This window comes from Lissotriton vulgaris, chromosome 3_1 (assembly GCF_964263255.1).
Source record: "Lissotriton vulgaris chromosome 3_1, aLisVul1.2, whole genome shotgun sequence".
NCBI lineage: Eukaryota > Metazoa > Chordata > Amphibia > Caudata > Salamandridae > Lissotriton > Lissotriton vulgaris.
Window position 1 is genome coordinate 326,843,248 of NC_141689.1, and position 23,106 is coordinate 326,866,353.

At 46.7% G+C, this 23,106-nt stretch overlaps 1 protein-coding gene across 1 annotated transcript in view; it reads left to right on the forward strand.

The window, feature by feature from the left end:
• The window catches only part of SPEF2 (sperm flagellar and cilia associated 2), a 1,087,451-nt gene that overhangs the window by 564,627 nt on the left and 499,718 nt on the right, over positions 1-23,106 (forward strand). The window contains exon 22 of the mRNA XM_086960525.1: positions 20,192-20,329. Coding sequence (XP_086816651.1) covers positions 20,192-20,329 — 138 coding nt within the window. The remainder of the gene's footprint in view (positions 1-20,191; positions 20,330-23,106) is intronic.

The following is a 23,106-nucleotide window of genomic DNA, read 5'->3' on the forward strand; positions in this document are numbered from 1 at the left end:
AATAGGGGCCCACAACCCACATCACATGACACTCCGCCCCACGCCTGCGGAGACTCACGCAAGCGGGGCCTCACACGAGCAGAGTAACTCCGAGCACCGGAGCAGACAGTGGCCACCAGTACCCTGTATTATATGGCTCGGGGAAGAGACTTGATTTCCCTAACTGACTACATATCCTCCTTGCCGAGACTGTGCTTAGCGCACATTGCCCCTTAGACAAGTAATCTTGTTCCTCTCACTTGAGAGCATGGACGGTGGCCCGTTTTGCCACTGCCCTTTTGGTATTTTAGTGGGGTTTGCCCGCTGTTGGTTACTGTTATTTATTGTTTTTCCCCGCCCTAATGTCTTCCCGAACATTGCTGAGTGTACTATGGGGGGTGGATACGAGAGAGCTGGGAGAGCACTCAGTGGAGCTGCTGTTAGTAGGAATGTTGGGGGGGAGTGTATACTGCCAAAATGACTGCGATAAAGCTGTGTACCTGGAACATTAGAGGCATGCACACACCTGCGCGTAGGTATCAAATATACTCCTACCTGAAAAGGCAACATGTGCAGGTGGCACTCCGTGTGGGGCGGAGGTGACAGCGCTGAGGCGAAGATGGAGGGGACAATTGTATGCCACTGAATACTCCTCGTTTGCCCGCGGGGCGCTATTGTGGGTGAAGCCGGGCACTCCCTTCACAATGTCGGAAGTTCACACAGACACGGAGGGGAGGTATGTCCTGGTAAAGGGCCGTAAGGACGGGCAACCAGTAGTTCTGGCATCCATTTACGCTCCAAACACGGACCAGGGCACCTTCCTGGCGCGTATATCGGAGAAAATGGCGCCCTGGCACGGCGTCCCATGGATACAGGGAGGTGACTACAACACGGTACTGGACCCTGTGATGGATCGCTCGGTCCCGCCCAGGCCAGAGGCAACATCCCTGGGGGCCACGAGGGCACTCACACAGTGGGCGACACGGTGGGACCTGAAAGATGCATGGCACGCGCACAATCCCGACGCTAGGATATACTCTTATTTCTCAGGGGGCGCACACGTTGCACGTCCGCCTTGACAGGTACATGGTGTCAACGGAAATGTTGCCGCACATTACTGACTCCCAATACCTAGGCCGGACACATTCGGACCACAACCTCCACACCCTACACATGGCTTGGGAACGCCCGCACGCACCCATCCCCACATGGTGGCTACAACCTGCTCTGCTATTAGACGCCCCCTTTAGGGACTCCCTGCAGGCCTGCGTAGCACAATACTTCACTGACAACTCAGACACATCGTCCTCCCCGAGAGTAGAGTGGGACGCCTTCAAGGTGGTGATACGGGGACACTGCCTGAGCGCTCAGGGAAGCATACAGAGGAAGTTGGAGGTAGAGCTGCGCAGGGTGGAAGCGGACTTACTCTGCTGGGAACAGGAGGCGGTGGGTGGCACAGGAGACCGGCTGAGGGAGGCCCGAGCGGAACATGAAGCATTGCTGGAAAGGCTACGGCACGTTAACTTCGCTGCCCATTCGGCGCGGGTGCACCAATACAGTGACAAACCCGGAAGGCTACTGGCCTGGCTGGTCAGACAGGAGAACCGCACGGAGCCAGTATCTGCTATCCGTACAGCTGAGGGAGAGATAGTGTACACCCAAAGCAAGATACATCAAGCGTTTGTGGGGCACTACCAGGTCCTATACAAATCACAACTGAGGGTCTCCGCGGCCTACATTGCGGATTACCTTGTAGACATCCCACTGCCCTCCCTCACAGACGCACAGCAGGACGCTCTAGGGGCACCATTCTCCCCGGAAGAAATGCGCGAAGCCATTTTCGCACTGTCCAACGGCAAGTCCCCTGGCCCGGATGGCCTACCCGCCGAATTCTTTAAGGCATGTTCGGACACGCTGATCCCGGAGATGCTCAAATTGTACAACAATGCAATTGAGGACTCAGCGCTCCCAGACTCGCTCATCGAGGAAAACCTGGTCTCACTCCTGAAGCCAGGCAGGGACGGTACACACATGGGGTCCTATAGACCGTTAGCCATGCTGAACACCGACTATAAAATCTTCACCTCCCTCCTGGCCCGCCGCTTGGCCCTAGAGGTCCCAACCCTGGTGCATGCGGATCAGAATGGCTTCATGCCGGCGAGGAGCACCTCCCGCAACCTGCGCCGCCTCTTCCGGGTTCAGGAAGCGGCCGTGACGCATTGGCCTAGATCGGGGTGTCTGGTCTTGGACCTGGAGAAGGCTTTCGACTCTGTGGAGTGGCCGTATCTGGGGGCGGTATTGGACAGATTCGGAGTAGGTGATGCCTTCGCGGACATGGTCGGACTGCTCTACCAGAGACCCAGTGTCCGAGTGCGGACGGGCGGGCTGCTGTCAGAGAGGGTCAGGGTACGCAGGGGCACCAGACATGGCTGCCCCCTGTTGCCCCTCCTTTTCTCTCTAGCCATTGAACCCCTGGCGGCTCTACTACAGGACAGAGGAGCGGAATGGGGGATCCCGCTGGCCGATGGAACACATACGGTCTCGCTCTATGCGGACGACCTGCTGCTCTATGTGCGGGACCTTACCGCGTACCCGCCGAGCTGTGGGACATTTTCCAGACCTTCGCGGAGGTCTCGGGCCTTAGGGTCAACTGGACCAAGTCCGGAATATACTCGTTCAGCCAAGACCAGGAGGAATGTGATGTGCGCCTTGGAGGGGCTCGGCTCGCTTGGTACCCAACCACGTTCAAATACCTCGGGCTACACATCTACAGAGACCCGCAGAACATACTGGAGGGTAACCTGGTGCGTGCTATCTCCTCATTACGAGCCCAGGTGTCCTTCTGGAAAACTTTGCCATTGAACGTGCCCAGCCGGATAGCACTATCCAAAATGATAGCGCTCCCCAGGCTGCTCTACCACTTCGCGAATATCCCAACGTATGTCCCCTCGCGGATATTCCGCGACCTGGAATCAATGCTTCGCGGCTTGATCTGGAACGCGGGACGGCCGCGCGTGGCACTGGCTAAGCTGTACTCCCTGAAACTGACGCAGAACGTCAGACCATATGCTCCTGCCCTCCCCCTGATGGGCACCCCCAGGAGGAGTGGGATGGTAACGCCACGCAACCTGGAACACTGGAATGCAGCCGGAGTAGAGACCATGGGCGACCTGTATGCTGACGGGGCCCTGCTTCCATTTGCGGAATTGTCGGAGGGCACGGGCCTGCCGGCTGGGCAATTCTTGCTCCACGCGTTGGTACTGCGGGCATATACTGACTCCTGGGGGGACATCCAGGAAGAGCCACCGATGCATCATCTGATCCAATACCTGCATGTAATGGGCAGAGGCTCACACATTACACACTGGTTAGCGCAGGCGCTTCTCATCCACACACAAAAACCCACGCAGCAGATCAGGGACAAATGGGCAGCACACCGAGGGAGGGACTGGACAGATAAGGAGTGGAACCTGGTTCTAGCCAGCCCTGTGAACGTCCCCCGCAACTCCCGCTTCCGTATCATCCAGCTGTACATATTACACCAGGCATACTTAACACCAGATAGAATAAATAAGTATTTCGCGATCAACACTGCCGCTTGTCCCAGATGTGACCTGCTGGGCGCGGACATCCTACATATGCTCTGGCACTGCCCATCTCTGGCTACGTACTGGGGGGAAGTGACATCACTCCTGACCCACAGCACAGGCCCGGGATTGCCTGACACGTGGGAGGCATGCATTCTTGGGTTGTATAAAAGGACTAAACTGAACAAAACGCAAGCCCGGTTCTGGGATCTGGGCCTCATCACGGCCAAGCGGCTGCTCACTAAGCACTGGAAGCGGCGGGAACCACCTACCCCAGCACACTGGTTCACATCCTTCACTAACTGGGCCAGAGCAGAGGGTACGGCGCTTCACCGGGAGGAAATAGCAGGTCTGAGGCAGTTCCCGATTGCACAGCTCTGGGATGGCATCCTGGGGTCCCTGCAGGGGGAGGGCGCAGTCAGAGGGCTCACGTAGAGAAAGCAGTGCTGGGCGAGCGCTACGGGGGCGACAGCTCAGTAGACGGAACCACCACGCATCGTGCCACCCCCCCGATCTGGACACCGATTACCCAGCGCGCAGACCACAGACACGGCCGGCCACCCACACGAGTGCTCACCAGCAGACACCGCCTCATAACTCGCCCCCAGCTCCAAGTCGTTGACACCGCTCCCGCAAGTGCACTCCACCCCCCCCCCACCCCTTCCCCTCATATGTTCACATGTTTGTAGTATCGGACTCCTGATCACCGGCTGTAGCCTTAACAACCTTCCACGACACGGTGGACAGATGCCACTAACCGCGCCCCCGACAGCGAGTCCAGGCGCGGGCGACATCTGCTACACCAACAGCTAGGCTACTCCACTTGACTGCTACACACGCCGCTAGCCAGGCCGGCGACCGGCGAGACACCACGGCCCACAGGAGCTGTCCCACTTCAAGTCCGCGATCATTTGCGCATGCGCACCACTGGCCCCCTAATGTACTGACGCATTATCAGTGTACACCACACCGTCTAGAGGGGTCTTCTTTTAGCACTGTGCAAGCAGGACAGACACGACGCGGCGCAGCTGCGAAAGGAACATTGGGACACGCCGATACGAACTGTTCTGTTTAGTTTGCTGAATTCATGGTTTAGTTCTAGAAAAATTGTAAAATAAGACGTCACTTATGGAACTGTTTATTTGCTGAATTAAGGTAATGTGACCATAATACCTGAAATCTTACATGCCAGAGACAAGTGGGGCGCAACAGCACACCCTCCCCTGCAGACCTTCACCCTCACGATCTACCGCTCTTTTGCAGCCGGCCCGCAGGGTTGTAGGCTTTGCTATGTGTACTGCACTTTTGAATACTAATAAACGTCTTACAAAAAAAAAAAAAAAAAAAAAAAAAAAGATTGCTGACATCCACGACAGCTTCAACACCATGACCACCACGACTACGTCAGACTCCACCCCCCCCAGTGAACACTACCAGCGCCAACCGCCTGACCTCCTGGTCCAACGTCAATGACGATGAGACACGCAAGGTCATGAACTCCTTCCACTCAGGATCTCCATCAGACCCGTGCCCACACCACGTATTCAACAAAGCAGACGCAGCCATCCCACCCCAACTACGGAGGGTCATCAACATCTCCTTCGAAACAGCGACATTCCCGGAAACCTGGAAGCACGCCGAAATTAACGCCCTCCTCAAGAAGCCCAAGGCGGACCCCAAAGACCTCAAGAACTTCCGGCCAATCTCCCTGCTCCCGTTCGCGGCAAAGGTCATCGAGAAAATCGTCAACATGCAATTGGCCCGCCACGTGGAAGACAACAACATCTTGGACCCGTCCCAGTCCGGATTCAGACGAAACCACAGCACCGAGACAGCCCTCATCGCCACCACAGACGACATCAGGCGCCAACTAGACAACAGGAAACATCAGCCCTCATCCTCCTGGACCTGTCAGCCGCCTTCGACACGGTCTGCCATCGCACTCTAAAGACATGCCTCCTAGAAACCGGAATCCAAGAGAAGGACCTTGACTGGACCACATCCTTCCTCTCCGACAGAACCCACCCTTCCGATCCGAAGCCACCAACATCATCTGCGGCGTCCCCCAGGGCTCATCTCTCAGCCCAACGCTGTTCAATGTCTACATGGCCCCCCTCTCACAAGTGGCCCGCCATCACAACCTCAACATCATCTCCTACGCCAACGACACCCAGCTCATCCTCTCTCTCACCAAGGACCCACATACTGCCAAAACCAACCTCTACAAGGGAATGAAGGCCGTCGCCGACTGGATGAGGAGCAGCCGTCTGAAGCTGAACTCGGACAAGATGGAGGTGCTCATCCTCGGACCCACCCCCTCCGCCTGTGATGACTCCTGGTGGCTGACCACACTGGGGACAGTACCAACACCCACTGACCATGCACGCAACCTAGGATTCATCCTCGACTCCTCCCTCTCCATGTCTAAGCAGGTAAACGCCGTCTCCTCCTTCTGCTACAACACCCTCCGCATGCTCTGCAGGATCTACAAGTGGATCCCGACTGAAACAAGAAGAACGGTGACATAGGCCCTCGTCAGCAGCAGACTGGACTACGGCAACGCACTCTCCGCAGGAATCCCAGCCAACCACCTACGACAACTACCAACGCATCCAAAATGCCTCCGCCCGACTGATCGTCAACGTCCCCCGCCGCAGCCACATCACCCCCCACCTGAGAGACCTACGTCGACAAGAGGATCACCTTCAAGCTCCTCACTCATGCACACAAAACACTCCACAACGCCGGACCAGCCTACCTGAACAGCAGGCTCAGCTTCTACACCCACACCCGCCAGCTCCGCTCCACCAGCCTTGCCCTCGCCGCTCTCCCCCGCATCCAACGAATGACCTCCGGCGGCACATCCTTCTCCTACCTCGCCGCCAAGACCTGGAACACCCTCCCTATCCACATACGGCAAACTCAAGACCTACTCGCCTTCAGAAGACTCCTCAAGACCTGGCTCTTCGAGCAGTAGCAGCACCCCCCCTCCCCATAGCGCCTTGAGATCCTCACAGGTAAGTAGCACGCTTTACAAGTACTCTGATTGATTGATTAATTGATTAATTTTATAGCCCAATGCAGAGTTTTAAAGGCCTCGCTAGAGATAGAAACCAGCCTAGTGAGTGTCACAGGAGACGACTCTGCAGGGGTGAGATCTGAGCGGGAGGAGGGGGGGGGGGGCGAGAAACTGTTTCGATTAAGTGGGGCTGAGGGGGTGTGCAGATTTGTTGATTCCTTCCAGAATAGTTGTGATTTTACTGTCGAAATATTCCAACTGGTTATCACATAGTGTCTATGATGGTTTGATCTCTTGCTTAAACTAGATGGATCGTTGAATTCTATTAGGACTTTAAAGTTTTTTTTCACTCTGTTAGGAGCCGCAGTGATCTGCTCATAAAAACAGTTTGCTATTACCTTCCTTAACTTGTTTTTGTACTCACTCAGCACGTTCTTTAGAATGAGCTTAACTCCTTCAAGGTAGTGACGCCTCCATTTCCTTTCCGACTGCCTACATTTAAGTTTGGCATTTTTCAGCGTAAGGTCGTACCAAGGGGCTGAAAACCTTTTCCGATTCTTTTGGGTGGCCAGGGATTTGGTTTCATCTAAACATTTTATAATTTCCCTTTTAAATCTATTATAGTTCACCTCCGCCGAGTTTGCTAGTGAAAAATATAAGTTCTTGATAAGGGGTTTAGTTTTAATTTTAGGGAGCTTATTCCATGCTCTACATTCTACTGAGTTTGCTACTGGCTTGGCGAGGGAACAGCTTTTAGCTAGTTGCAGGTGAAAAGTAATCAGTGAGTGGTCAGTCCAGCAAAGAGGAGTAATTTCCTCTACCGAGGTAAGGTTTTCTGGGGAGAATATAAGGTCTGGGGTGTGGCCCACTAGGTATGTGGGGCCAGAGACCTGCTGTTTAAGATTGATTGTTTCGCAGGTACTGCACAGTTCCTTATTTGCTGCCTACAGGCTTTCTTCTGCCCAGAAGTTGAAATCTCCCAACAGAAAAAAGTTATTATGCGTAATCCACAGGTTGGAAATATTGTCTAGGAAAGAGGGAAGGGAAGAATTACAGCCATGGGTGGCCTGTAAGAGAGGACTCCTGTGGATAACACAACATCTAGAAAAAGTAAAAAACACAAAGGGATGCTATCGTTCAGGAATGGCTAGAGAGTGTCTGTTTTCTAATGGATGAGTGTATGTATAAACTAATGAGGGTGACAAAGAGGAGATGAAGAAAACCCATCAGCCCACCCATTGGCGGAACTTCATCATCTGGGATTTAGGAATACAAACTGGTATCCACTAGGTGACTCACCATGGAGTATTGTGAGGGAACTCTAGTAAAGGATCCACCAGTGATGGAAAGCCAGACAGCAGTGTATCATGAGCTGTGGGAGATGAAAAGTTGCAGTGCTCAAAAAGAATGTGTGCTAATAGAAAGTGTGGGTTTAAAATTGACTAACATGGACTAACATGGTGCCTGATGACTAATTTTATTGAGGTGGTCACCATGGTGACAAGGTTAAAAGCAGAGTGTGGATGGTTGAGAACAAATATTACCATCCATAGATGGATCAATTAGTCGACATGTTTCAGCCAAGAAATGTAAATGTAAATGTGTGTAAATGTGGCGTATTTGTATAGCGCGAACAGTGACCCGGAGGCATCCCGGCGCTTGTACTCCTACCACAAGGGAACCCCTCCTGGCTTTTCCTTGTGGGGTGTCCACTCCTGGGCATCCCATGGTGAAACCAGGCATCCCCTGTGTATCAGGGGGCCTTTGTGGAGACTAAGCAAGCTATTGCCCAGAGTTGCAGCGTGGGACCCATGCTTAGAATCGGCACTGAGGCGAGAATATCCGGTCAGAGGAATTTAAGCCTGAAACCCGCCGAGGCGGGAATCGAACCCTGGTCCCTGGCCAGCGTTCTACATCAAGGTCTGCCGCTCTAAGCATTGAGCCACACTTCTCCACAAATGGCTTTCTTCAGGACCTATAATTATAACACTACTGCAACTGTGCAAAAATAGTGAAAATTACGTACCATGCAGAAGCAATAGACCTACCATTTGTAAATATACTTAGTGGTAGGATATGAAGTCATGGTTTGTGAAAAAATCCGCTCCTGAAACACAAGTAGTAAATACAGACACACATATCAAATATTTAAATATGAAAACAACATATATGTAATGAGACATATAGCATCCAAAGAGTCATTGCTCACTTTCTGTTAATTGTGTAATCACTCATCCAAAATTACTTGGGAGTGGCCTCACCTCGCCTGGCACTCACTCAGGTAATGAGACCCCGCTCTAAAGAAATTGGAAAAAAGGAAAAAAATATACCATAGCATCACTTTATGTATGATATGAATCCATTTCATGAATCTCCTAGTGTTCAGAAAAGGGGCAGAGAAGCAGAAAAAGAGCAGTCCTCGCTAGCCTAGCCAGTCAATGATCGAACGATATTGAAGCATTCATCAGTTCAATTTGTCAACATAATATGTAGATGACAGATGCATACAAGAAATTGACGTCTAGCGTCATAATATTGTAAGTCCATAGGTGTCTACAATTGATCACAAAAATGACCATAATGTACGTGACACCTGCTAAGTTTAAACAAGTAGAAGTTCTACGGAACAAACCTTCAGAATAAAGTTACAGTTTTTTAGTCACTTAGCTTTAGAAAAGAAGTTTCTCGAGTTGAAGTATATAGCTATTGCAATATAAAATTCGAAATATATAGCTGTTGCATTATAAAATATAGCTGCTGTTCAATATTGAAGGACAAAGATATGAGCTTCCTGTATGTAAACCTCTAGCGCACTCACCTGTCCGTCGGTACCTCACACCCCTACTGAGCCGAGGGGAAGGTAACTAGACAGACAGGGAGGCCCGCGTAAATACAGGCCTTGTGGACCCAAGAGGAAACATTAATTAAGCAATGACAGCCTTCAGCGTGTGTCTGCCGATGATGCTGGGCACCCGTCGTTCAATACAAGCGGACCAGCGAGAGAGAGACACATGATTAGTACGTCACTCACGGAAAAACCATAGGCAGAAAGGCGACCTTTGATTGGTTTCAAACGAGTACATGTACTCGCCATTGGTTACGCCGCTGGCCAATAAGAGTAGAGTATTCAACAGTGGCCCAATAACATCGAAGTGGTGTCCAAGGTCGTCTCCTGCAGGATATCTACTCGAATAGTTGCAAAGTTTAAGAAAAAGGAAAAAGGAAAAAGCCAGATCCCTATTAGTGGAGAGGATGCCCAATGGAAAACGTCATAAAATACGACGGCTCCTTCTCATCATGACACGATAAGGAAAATAACCTTTACTTGGTCTTAAAGCGATGCGAGTACTTCAGCTTGCTATTGGTTAAGTCAATGGCCAATGGGGGTCGAGTATTCACCCAATGGCCCAATGAAATGCAAAGAGTTGTTCGTGGTTGTTTACATCAAGAAAGATTCAGGGTTACTGGAGGTAACCAGATCGCTAATAGTAAGAAAAATGTCCGGTGTCAGTCATCAAAATATATGACGCTCCGTCTCGTAATGACACAGTAAACACAAACGAAGCATCAACTAATTTTAGAGATGTTTAGGACGATGATTATCGGGTCTGTTGGGCGGGCTGCCGAAATGGCACCCCGGAAGCTGACCACGCCTATCAAAAAGGGAGGTGTGTCGATGCAGAGAAGTCTCATTGGTTTATCAATGGACAGCAAGGTTCATAAAAGAGCAGCAGACTTCATAGAGGAACTTCATAGAGGAACCACCAGCTGATGTGGGACTCAAACTGTTGATATTAATATTAAAGATAACCCAGAATACACACTAAGGAGAGTGGATATTTGTAGCTGTAGAGATATAGGACAACCGTGGAAGTCACAAAAGTTGTCATTGAAAAATAACACAACATCTCCATGGGGACATGGGCTTCACTTTAAAAACACACTATCTTTGTGGGGATTTGAACATCACTATAATAACGCACGATCTCTGTGGGGACTTGAACATCACTATAACACACTATTTTGTGGGGACTTGAACATCACTATAATAACATGCCATCTCTTTGGGAACTTGAGCATTCCTATAATTGAACATAACCTGTATGTGTACTTGAACATCATCAGCTTCACATTCTTTATAACTGGATTTAAGCTGTGAATTTACCAACTATTTCAATGGGGACTTTAGCACAATTATCTTCACACACTATCTCTGTGGGGACTTAAACATCACTATAATAGCACACTTTCTTTGTGGGGACTTGAACATCACTACAATAATACACTAAATCTGTGGGGACTTAAACATCGCTTTATTAACACACTATCTTTGTGGGGACGTGAACATCATTAGCTTCGCATTCTCTGCACAGGGATTTAAGCTTTGTTTTTACACACTATTTCAGTGGGAACTTGAACACAATCATATTCATGCACTAACTTTGAGGACTTGAACATCCTAATAATCTCACAATATCTCTATGGGGATTTAGACGTGATTACATTGACACAATATCTCTCTTAGGGCTGCTAAAATAATAGACTATTTCTATGCTGACATGAATAAAATTATCTTCACATTCTACCTTTATGGGAACTTTTGCCATGGCTGAAGACACAATCTCTATGCAGACCTTGGTGCTACTGTGTTCACATACCACCTCTATTGACATTGTCACATACAATTGTATTGTATTGTATATAGCATTTATAAAGCGCAACAAACGCCCTACGGTTACCCTGCCGCTAAAGATATGTGAACACAGACCAAAGTAAAGCAAGAAGGACAGAACCTAAAATTGGCAGTACTCAGAGACGACAGGATCAATTTCTGGGGAACAGTTTGTATCCTTTTCCTAAACAAGGACAAGGTACGACATCGTCTGATTTCAAGTGGCAGTTCATTCCATAGTTTGGCGGTGGCAATACTAAAAGTTCTTCCTCCCAGTCTGACCCTGTTAAACCTGGAGACCTTTGCCAGAAAGGCAGAAAAGGATCGGAGGCTCCGGGTGGGAGTGTACCAGATCAATTTCTTCTGTAGCGGCTTGGGACCGAATCCACGCAGAGCCCTAAACCCTATACATAGGGATTTGAAATATATTCTTTGCTGCACCAGGAGCCAGTGTAGCTCAGCTAGATACATTGAGGCAGACAAGCCACGAGGTCTAGACAGAGCTAATTTCGCTGCCCTATTCTGAACACGTTGCAGTCGCTGAATCAGATATTTGGGGGACTCCAACAGCAGTAGTCAAGTCTGCTTAAAATAGCGCCTCGTACTATCAAGGCTCTGGCCGAGATGGGAAGCAACGGAGGGACCTTTCTCAATGCTCTAATAAGATCAAAACAGCACTCCACCATCTTATTCACTTGCGTCTCCAGTGACAAGTTGGCATTGAACATGACTCACAAGTGTCGCACCATCTTAGACAGCGCCAGGGGAGTAGATATACCAAGAGGCCAAAAATTGTGAGGAAGAGGCAGAGGAACCTTCCCAACTGCGCAGTGTAAAAATTTCGGTCTTATCTGAATTAAATTGTAGAGAACTGAGGGCTCATTAGGATTGCGGTTAATCCGCATCCTCCGGGCCTGGGGATCTTTTTTCCGTCCGCCGCTTTTCCGCCAAGGTCGCCTTCCGACCGCGGCGGAAAAGCTCTAACATGGCTGGCGGTGTCTATCAGACACCGCCAGCCATATTAGGATGTCAGTGGTCCTATGCCTTTACACGGCGGCATTTCCGCCGTGGAAAGGCATACAGACTTTTCTTTGGGGGCCCGTTGCGGGCCCCCAGGGGTGAAGGGGGCGTGGGGGGATGCCCTGCCTTAGCATGCACGAAGCGGCAGGCACCACACGGTGCCTGCAGCTTCGTGCACGCAAAGGAAAACATGTTTTTTTTAACATTGCGGCGTGTGCTGCTTCAAGCAGCACCCGCCGCAATGTTAAAAATACAGGATGTGACCACCAGGGTGGCGGTCACATCCTAATTAGCACGGAGGGACCGCCGCTGCCCCTGCGGACGGTCCCTCCTCCTCTGGGGTGGCGGACGGACGCATGTCCGTCCACCATCCTAATAGGCTCCGTATGTTGTAACCACTGCGCAGTGTTGTGCATGCAAGCATGAAAATCCTCCAAGGCATTAGGTTGAGTTCCATCAAAAGATAGAATGATATGGGTGTCATCAGCATAATATACCAATTTCACATTATGAGCCAACTACTTTTGATCAGTGGGCTCAAGTAGATGTTAAATAAAATTGGGCTGATGGCGGATCCTTGTGGAACCCCATGACAGGTGTTAGTGTAGGCTGATTGAAACGGTAGAAGAGCCACTGCCTGACACCTGCCAGATAAATAGGATTGAAACCAATCCATGGCAGTGCCCACGACTCCTACCTCCTCTAAACGGGTCAGCAAAATGCTGTGGTTAACCTTGTCGAAAGCGGCAGACAGGTCAAGCAAAATAAGTATTGCCGATTGTCCCCTGTCTGCCAACATACGAAGATCGACCATCACGGTCACCAAAGCAGACTCTGTTCCGTGTTCTGGACGGAAACCAAATTGTACATCCGCCAGACGGTTGTAACGTTCTAGGAATACTGACAGTGATTTGCTGACCAGACGTTCGAGGATCTTCACTGGGTAGGGTAGGAGAGAGATGGGCTGATAATTATCCGGGCAGGTTGGGTCAAGAGTGGCCTTCTTCAAGAGTGGCGTAACCATGGCCTGTTTCAAGCCAGAAGGTACAACCCGGCTGCATAACGATTGATTGCAGAAATGCCGGAGTCTGGGAAAAAGGTCTGAGGCAAATTCCTTCCAGATTTTATGTGGAAGGAGGTCCAATGCAGTGATGACATAACTCCTCTGTGTGCATCATCCAACCCTATCCCTATGCAGATATTTACATTATATGCATTCCAAGGGAGGTGTGGTCTAATAGTTATTTTGGCAAAAACGTAACCTACTAATCAAGCTCTGGGTTCTATTTGACCATATTCCTTGGTTCCATGTGTTAATTTCTTTATGTGTTAGTTCCTTTATCTCCTAAGATTTTAAGCACTAGTAAACAGGGTGAATACAGTTTTAAGTGTTTTTCTGTAATCCTGATATGATATTTTCTGACACATTAACATAATCTGTCTTTTGTGTATACCCCTAGTATATTATGCAGTATTTCATATGTTATGTTATGAGGTTTTATAGAGCGCATAGCTGCTCCAGCGAAAGAGCGTCTCAGCGCTAAGCAACAGAAAAGGAAGCTACTGACAGATTGGAAGGCCTACGAAGAAGGGAAGAGATGGGTTTTGATGGCCAGATAATTGTTGATGCTGCGCATGTGAAGAGGCAGTGAATTCCAGAGTTTAGATGCCAGAATATGGAAGGAATGCCCACCAGCCCTCACCCTCCTTACCCGGGGAACAACCACCAGATGGTGACCCATCAAGCTGAGCTGACATTTAGGAAGATAAGATGACACCAGATTGGCCAAAATACCAGGGGAAGAGAGATTCAGAATTTTAAAAGTGATGCAAAGGGCCTTGAACTCGACATGTCTAGCCACTGGCAACCAATGTGGCCGACAGATAGCATTAGTGTTAGAGCAAGTTCTAGGAAGGCCAAGAAGGGTTCTGGCCTCTGCATATATGAATAGATTATAATGTTGTTTGTGTATAATGTTGGTAAAACAAATATTTAGCCATGTGCCTTTGACAGTATTGAATTACAAATAGTATTATGAACTACGTCCTCACAAGGATGGTAGCACATGTTCAAGTCCCCACAAGGACCCGTTCTGCGCACGCGATTAAACAACAATATATTTGCAGATTTGAATTAGGATCCGGTATCATGATTTTTCTTTAAAGTTTTCTGTCAGTATATTTTAAAAACATTCGGGAAGGTTAGTCCCCACAAGGCAGGTATCCACATATAGTCCCCACAAGGATGGTAACACATGTATGTGTATGTGTGTGTGTGTGTGTGCATGTGCATGTGTGTGTTTGCGTTTTATGTAATTGTGCCATAAAGAGACAGAAAGGAGTCTTGAAAAAACATGAAATCTCATGGAGTGCTTAAGCAAAAAGAAACAAGCATTGGTAAAGCCAATAGATCTCGCCTATGGGCAAGCTATTGATTATGCAAATCGGTGGTGATTGACAACTGGAGGGCAGGTGGACAGAAATATGCTGTGAAGCGGCCAGCGCTAGCCATGCTATAGCACTTTTTATTTTCCTTATGACGGTTGCGGGGGAGGAAAATAAGCAACCGGGACAAGTGGAATGTCAGGGTAATAAGCAGTGGAAGGGCAAGAAGCCAAACGTACGGGGTGGGAGAAGAAGCAGCAACATGGACGGATGAAGTGGAAGGGGAATAAGCAACACAGAAAGGGGTGGGAGAGAAATAAGCAACACAGATAAGAGAGGTAGGAGGGGGAAGAAGCAACATGAACGGGAAGGAAGGGTAAGAATAAAGAAAATGAAAAAAATAGTATCTCAATCACAACGCCATCAGTCGAAAGACCCTAATCAGTAATTTGTCAATCCTTGAGCCGAAAGAAGAGGAAGTGTAGCCAGCTTGCACTGCTTAATTATAAGGCAGCTAATTAGAATGACAATAAGGCTCATAAAATGGTAAGCAATGTGCATGTTCCAAGCCCCTTCTAGAACACAATATGTTTTGCAAGTGAGAGCGCATGCGCTAGGGTATTTTCTGAACATAGTTCCATAAAAGTTAGCAGTGTAATTAAAGAGGCTATGCTCTGGGGAGGGTCAAACACAAGATCAATCAATCAATCAAAGCATTCTTGGGGTACCACTGAAGCTCTTTGTCGTGGACAAAGAAAGTGATCGTATATGAGTCAAGCAAATGAGAATGACAATAAAGCCAAGCTGTGGTGAGCAATGGGTAGGCTTTAAGCTTATGGTACATTTTTGGTGAACTGACAGTATGTTTTTTGTAACCAGACACCATGCACAGTCTGGTGGGCTCTGCCTAATGAGGTTTTTAAGTTCTTTCCATGTGGTCACTAATCTGGTCCCTTCCAAATGTATATGCATGACAGTACAATTGTAGACAAGCACAAGTTACATTTTGTATTTCTTTTAATTTAAAAATATTTTTGTTTGCATTTTATCAAAACTCAACAGTACAGTCGTAACATCAGCAGTATACATTACTGTACTCCCACACCCACCCACATCAGAGCCCCCATTTTCTGTCACAGTATATAACATCTCAGTTCAAAGTCCATGGATATACGGTACACTGTTCCCATCACATCCCTCCCTGAGCTCTCTTATCGGCGCTCTTGCATCCAGATAATCAGATTGTCAATTTCCCACCCTTCACAACCCCCCATCCAACCCGTGATAATGTCGCCATTTGGACCAGACCCTTCGAAATTTATTCGGGCACCCCCTCGCTTTATATGTCACTCTCTCGGCCGCCATGTAAAGGTCTAATCCTCTTCTCCATTCTTCTAATCCTGGCGGTTCCGGGGACCCCTAGTACTTCGCAATATCCCTTTTCGCTACCACAAGTGCAAGAACCAACATTTTGTATTTCTAAACAATTATCAGTATGTGGTTGGTTTTCACACTACATATTGACCCTTTTTCCTGTACCTATGCAAGCCTAAAAAGGTTGAGTACGGCTTTCACTTTTGTGCTATACCCCTACTGTTTTGCTAAAAGATTACATGTGCCAATAGAAATTCATCCATTTGCTACCAAGCTTTAGGGGTTTGTACACATGCACAGGGGTCTGTTTTGTTGTCTCCCGAATTCAAAATGCCTGTAAAACCAGTAATAAAGAGTGTGGGATTACAGAAAACGTTGGATTTACCAGTGAGATAAACATCAGAAGATGCTCTGGTGCCCTTGGTGCATACCACTGCACAGCCGTCATGCAGTAAAGGGGAGGTTCATTGTATTTCTACAAAGTTTTTTATTCACAAAGCCGTCATAACGAAAAATAAGCATTTGCAATGCAATCGGTCTCGCCTTTGGGACCTTATATGTATTAAGCTAATCAGCGCATCGTCCTGGGTGCTGAATCATCTACTGTTTTTGACATGGAGGGAAAGTAAGCACCAAACTGCGTGACACACCAGGTATGGGAACACATGGGAAGAAATATTGCCTTTCAGCTGGAAATGGTATAGTCCAAACCTCTGTTTTTAATATAAAAGCGGGGCCTTCGGTGGTCATATCACTTAAAATACAAGATTTGGAAAAAAAAAATTCTACGGTGCTCTTCGAAGACAATTTCTTTGGACTGGAATCTAGAGAATGCTAAAGTGATTCTGGTGTTTTACTGACCTCTGCTGGTCGTTTTCTATTAAGAAAATTAAATAAAGTCATTTGCCCCCCAAAATTTTTCTTTTTAAATTTAAAAAGTTAAAAAAAAATTAAAAATGGGAAGGAATAAATCCAGACTTATTCAGTGTAGCAACACTCAAAAGGCACTGTTTGATTATCTTGATCTTGTTTCCGTGTCCACATTGTAATATGAAGGGTTTAGATTAATGGAGACATTAACAGTCCAGCTTCGAGCCACACCTGAGAGGCCCTGAAGTTGTTAATAAGACTAACATGTTTATTTTCGCTTTCATGAACCCAAACGCACCTCTAACCGCAGGCACAGCTAAAGACATTCAGAAACGGGGGTGCCTCCGAATCTGAACTGGAGGCATGGCTCTTTGAGCACAACTCTTGTCTAACAAATGGGATGGTTAAATATGTACATTTCGTAATAGTCACGAGAGGATGTAGTTATAAGATAGTTTAAATTAATGCTTATTGTACGTAGATCATATATGTACTCATTATTTATATGTATTCTTTCATTTAATATGTTTAAAACGAATGCCTGTCTAATAATGCTTTCTTTTTTTGTGTTGACATTTTTTATTGAATTATGCAATAAATGACATAGTAAGTATCAATTTCATAAAACTGCAGAGCAGTAAAAATAGAAAACAATAATAGTATGAGAAATAAAATATATAGGTAACTTGATTAAGATAAAGAAGAAAACGCTATTTGCAAAATATTAAAAAGGATTAATGAACTAATAGATTATGATAGAGGGAAAGGAAAAATTAACAGTACATGCTCTATAACCTGTTATGAAATAACAATACGAAAGGTATGAACATATCTTATATTGAAGTAACAGAATAGTTAAATAAATATAATCAAAATGTAAAGGAAAAAGAGAAAAAATAAGAGTAACAGGAGGGGGGCTATACATGCTTTATTCATGAATGTTTTATATCATTTATTGCTTCCTTTACCCTATGGATTTTTATTCTTTTAGTTACGTTGGAATGGGTCTGGCCATCTCATGTAGCACCGAGAAGAAATCAGGGCTAGTGGAGACGCTAGTATTAATAATAGGAGTAATAATGTTTGCATTTGAATGCTATGTATTTCAGATGATGATTGTTTATATTTAGTATACTGTGAGTCTCCTACAAATATTGATTGTCAGGGTCTACAAGAGTTCAGGCTGAGGTACCCTGCGAAGCCAGGAGTCCCATGCCCTGTTATTCCACAACATCGCTATATCTTACTTCCTTTATACAAAGGTGATATGGAAAGGCTTAAGCCGGACAGAGAAGGTTTGTATCAAAAACACTGAACATCTTAGCACTTATCCACTATTTTCAAAATGTAATGCATTGCGCTTAAATTCTGCCCTCATTACGTCCAAGTGAACAAAGGTCCGAGGCAGTAATTTCATTCTTTCTGTAATGTTATAAGGTGTGAAATGCATTTTAATTCCCAGTTATACAATGAGAAAACCCACATAACTAATGCAGGTACACATATACATTTGACAAGTTCTCACCTCTGTTACTCTGTAGGTGCAGCAGGCTGAGATTGAGTCAAGATCGGTTCCCCCCTCAATCACTGATCCTTACATCTATGCCAGGCATAGTCTATATTCAACATGACAAAGGGCCGAGTGTTGGAAGGTGTTTTTTAGGTCTCAGCCTGATCCAGCGCATGCGCTGATCTGGCCGAGACATTTAGTAGCTGCTTTTAAAAGTGCTACTTTCCCGGCGACCAGCTTGCTAGAATGCGCCAGCGCATGCGCGTAATACAAGCTGGTGGCTGGCAAGGTAGCACTTGCGGTGACTGTTTTAAAAAAAATTGCGCGCGAGCACACACACAACTCCCGGCCGGGTCGCGTAGCCAATGCTTGTTGTGTTTTGCCCCGCACCCAGTAGTAACTTTAAGAACATTCGTAGAGACTAAAATAAACATAACAAGAATGCTCCATTCATAGTTAACAAGTGCAGGTTGCATCTAGACAAAAATTAAATAGTGAGTTCGCCTCCTTCCGCCCGACTGGTAACCTTTCCCTGTCTGAGCTTAACAGCGATGAATGTTCCCCCCCCCGCGCTCCCCAATAATTGGCATGCCTGACTCCACACGGCTCAATCCGCTGCTGACGATTTCATACCTCAGTCAGCTTAGAGGTGACCAAACTTGACCCTCATTATCATATGCTCCAGGTGCAGGCAAGCCCAGGTTTGCGTCCTCATAGTTTACTATCTTCCAAATGATTGTCAGCACTTCTACAAATCCTTGTCTCACTCTGTGTATGGACAGTTTAAATATGGAGGGAACGGGCGTGAACCACTGTGGAGGAGACGCCCGCCAGGTCTATCCCTGACATGGCCTTAAATTATCAATTTCCAGGCCCCCTGTAGTTGTACTGACGTAATCCGCAGCCCAGTCCTTCCTCTGCCACTATTTCAAGCTCGCAAAGGGTATTCAATGGAGCTGAAACTAATAACTCTGCAAAAGGTATCCGAGTATGAGCCGCGATCTGTTCACTCGGTCTTGCGTGCATTACCTGTGTCCCTATGTAAACTAACTGGCGTACTTACGCGTGTTCACCCGCTTGGCCCAACAGCTGCATGGTGGTATTAAGTGCACGTAGCTTAGACATCAGGCCTTAGAATACTTCGCATCTGAAAGTGCCCCCACAACCAACCCATTTTACTGGTGAGAGTCTTACTATTCACACCTGTACCCAGGGCTTTAAGTGGGATGAAATAGCTGGGGGGGGATCTCTCAAAGGGGCGTGGCTAATGTAATTGGGGGAGTGGCTTACACACTTAAGCTAAATATCTGTGCTTAGCATAGTGTGCCGCCCGACTTGTATTTTGCTGTTTCGGTCACTGCATCCAGATATATGATACAATAAGTAACATCATACCTACAACAAGTCAGGACCATTGGCTTTGTCAATGGCTGTTAGTTACATGAGGTAAATAAGCAGCAACTATGGCTCGTATATAATATTGAACAAGCATTGGCATAGCCAATAGGTCTCGCCTTTGGGACCTTATAAGTGTTTAGCCATGCAACACTTAATGTTGTTGCACCAAGGATATTGTGCTGGATAACTAAACACTTATAAGGAACCAAAGACGAGACCTATTGGCTATGCCAATGCTTGTTGGAGAATAGCTACAACTATTTATTACTTTTTAAATAATGTTCAACAAGATAAATTGTCACAGAAAGCTCCTTGCTATTGGTAATGACAGCAGTGTTTATAAGAACCTTGTTCATACACTCCGTTGCTTCTTGTAGGACCTAAGAGATCGCCTGTGGGACATTTGTGATAACCGGAGGGAGGAAGCCGAGCAGGAGCGCAATCATATCCTCAATAGCGGCTGGCTGCAGGATCATATTGGCATTCTCATCAATCACTTCTTCTCTCTGATGCAGGTACTAGTATCAAGGTTTGCTCGGCATGATATACAGATGCTTTAAGAAAGCACTTATCGGCGTCCACACTTTCGTATAAAAATCACGATCAGTTCTAGAAAACATGAATCTTGCAAATATAGTTTTGTTTGTGATTTAATATTATAAGAAACCACAATATAATCTTTCCAAGTTGACATGTGTTTTACTTTCTAGCCTGTACCATCTGTTTAAAAATAACAAGTAAAGGCAAAATATAGGTTAAGCTCTGTATCAGTAGATAAAAACATGCCCTTTTTTAACCTCAAAATGTGCATGTTTCTCTATATTCTCCCATAAGTTATGCCCAGTGTCCGTACAATTTCTAACAACCAGTTTCCTTTTGCAAAGTAACAAGTATGGCCTTTCTCAAGGTTGCTCGGTAAGAGGCATGGTCAGTTAGCCACATGCCCCACAAAAGGTGGGGCAGCTTTTAAATGTCTGGTAATTGGTACAACTGCTTTCCAAACTCCCAGTAACTAGTTTGGTAGTGTCTGTATTCCCACTAACCAATAGATCCTGTCTCTATATTTCCCACTAGCATTCATGGCCATTATGGCCAGGTGTGACCTCCAACGTTTTAAGTGAAATGAGGCTTATACTTTAAATCTTTGAGAAGAAAGCCATCCAAGTGGCATGGGTAATCCAGAAATGATGGTGCTTTATCTGAGGAACGAATGTCACATTAAGAGAAGATTACGGGACCCTGAGTGTCATTTTCTGTGACACATGATAGACAGGATCTTGAATGGTAGATGTTGGTGCCAAGCTTAATTAGACATGACTGTTTTTTTACAGCTTTACTTTCGACCGAACATGATAGTTAGGTAAGTGAGACTAGTGCGCAGAGCAGGGGTTAACCTTCATGTCCTAGGTGAACAAGGTGCATGCTGGACAACAAGAATTAACCTTTGCTTAGCATGACAATATTGCTATCAAATGTGAGCTTTTATTTTCAAGGGCATTAAAAATGGCATCTGTTGTTAACGTAGAAAATCTGACCTGTTTTAATCTAATATTCTATTGTGATAGCACGGTCTGTATAATAATATAGCTTACATCTTTGTCACAATTATACTGCTTAGGAGCTAGTTTTGATGACACAATATTACTAGTCACACAGTCATATTACATATGCCTACATGGTCAAAGTAAGGTGGTATGTGTCAAGAAAAAACAGGGCAGGAAATTAGGCTGATTGAGTGATAGGACAAAAGGAAACAAGCATTGGCATAGCCAATAGGTCTCGCTTTTGGGACCTTAGAAGTATTTAGTTATACTGCACAATATCCTTGGTGCAACAATATCAACCGTTGCATGGCTAAACACTTATAAGGTCCCAAAGGCGAGACCTATTGGCTATGCCAATGCTTGTTTCTTTTGCAGGCATCTATTCCCTGTTTATATGCTGGTAGTTATCGTTTTACACTCTAATCTCTGTTGCAAGCTAAACATATCACTGGATTTCAGCTAAAGCTGCTGGTCCAAACTCTCACTGTACAATATAACTGACACAACTTATGTTATTGGCGAAATTAATGTTCCGGTGGATCCAGAAAAAAATCAGGAAGTATACGTGGTGGGGCTTCTTTTTATGGGTCTCACAATAGGACATTCTGTGTCTGCCATGTTGGGAGGTGCATTAGTTACATGCTGTATTTATATAGGGGAAATCTGTACCAGGGAAGACTGAAGTCTCGTGAGAATGGGACGAGGAAGACTTGCTAGGAAGGTACTTAGTATTATCATGCACTGCTTTTTTTTTTTTAAACACCTTTATTGGTACATTCAGGTACATACACGGCTTGCTGCCTACAACCCCCCCGGGCCAGCAAAGCAACGGTTCATACAGTTCCAGCAATTATTCACATATTGATACACAGCCAGTTGCTGTTAACCCTGGGGTACGGCGGCGCACGGGTTCCTAAAAGAAGATATTATTACCGCAGTGAACAGTTGGAACCATGTCAGAGCATTATGCAGAAGTTCACATCAATGATACAGTAGTTCTGTGTGAGCCTTATTCTCAGAAACAAGCAGTGAAGGTGCATTTTTACTTAAAGTCGTTGCAAACTAATAAATAGGAAAAAAATATAAAAAGAACGAAAATGGAAAAAGACCTCCCTAAGGTAAACTCCCCCTCTCCCTCTATATACTGAAACTACTGAAGCCCCCCCCCCCCCCAACGAGGCAACCAGTTTGCTGGCCTACATGCTAGAAATTGCCTCGCTACATAACACTCCTGTTCTCGTGTCCCCCCGTCCCGTGTGTGATCGCTCCGGAATGTCCTGAGTGCCCTCATACCTCCCCAATTAGGTGACCTAGGAATGCCACAGCTGTCATCATACGGCGGTGTGTCCAAGTATCAGTACTTCACCCGACCACAGCTAGTCCCCACAGGTTGCCATCTAATGCCTCTCACTATGCATGCTGAGAAGATCCTTAACCAATGTGTAAGTTACTGTGCTTCCTCCACCTCTTCCTGCTGTGTATCCGCAGTGTCTTCTCTAGTGTTCCTAAAGGTGTTGGCCCACCTTTTCTTGGTTGGTGTCGGACCCCTCATCCAGCACTGTGCTACTGTACGTCTTGCCAATAACAGGCCCATGTCTGTCAATCGTCTGAATGCCACTGGTAATGTTTTTGAATATCCCAGCAGCGCTAAGGCCGGGTCGACGGGAAGTTCGTAGTTTAGTATCTCACCCAGCTCCGCTATTACGCCACCCAGAACTCATATATCCTGTGGCATCCCCACGCCAAGT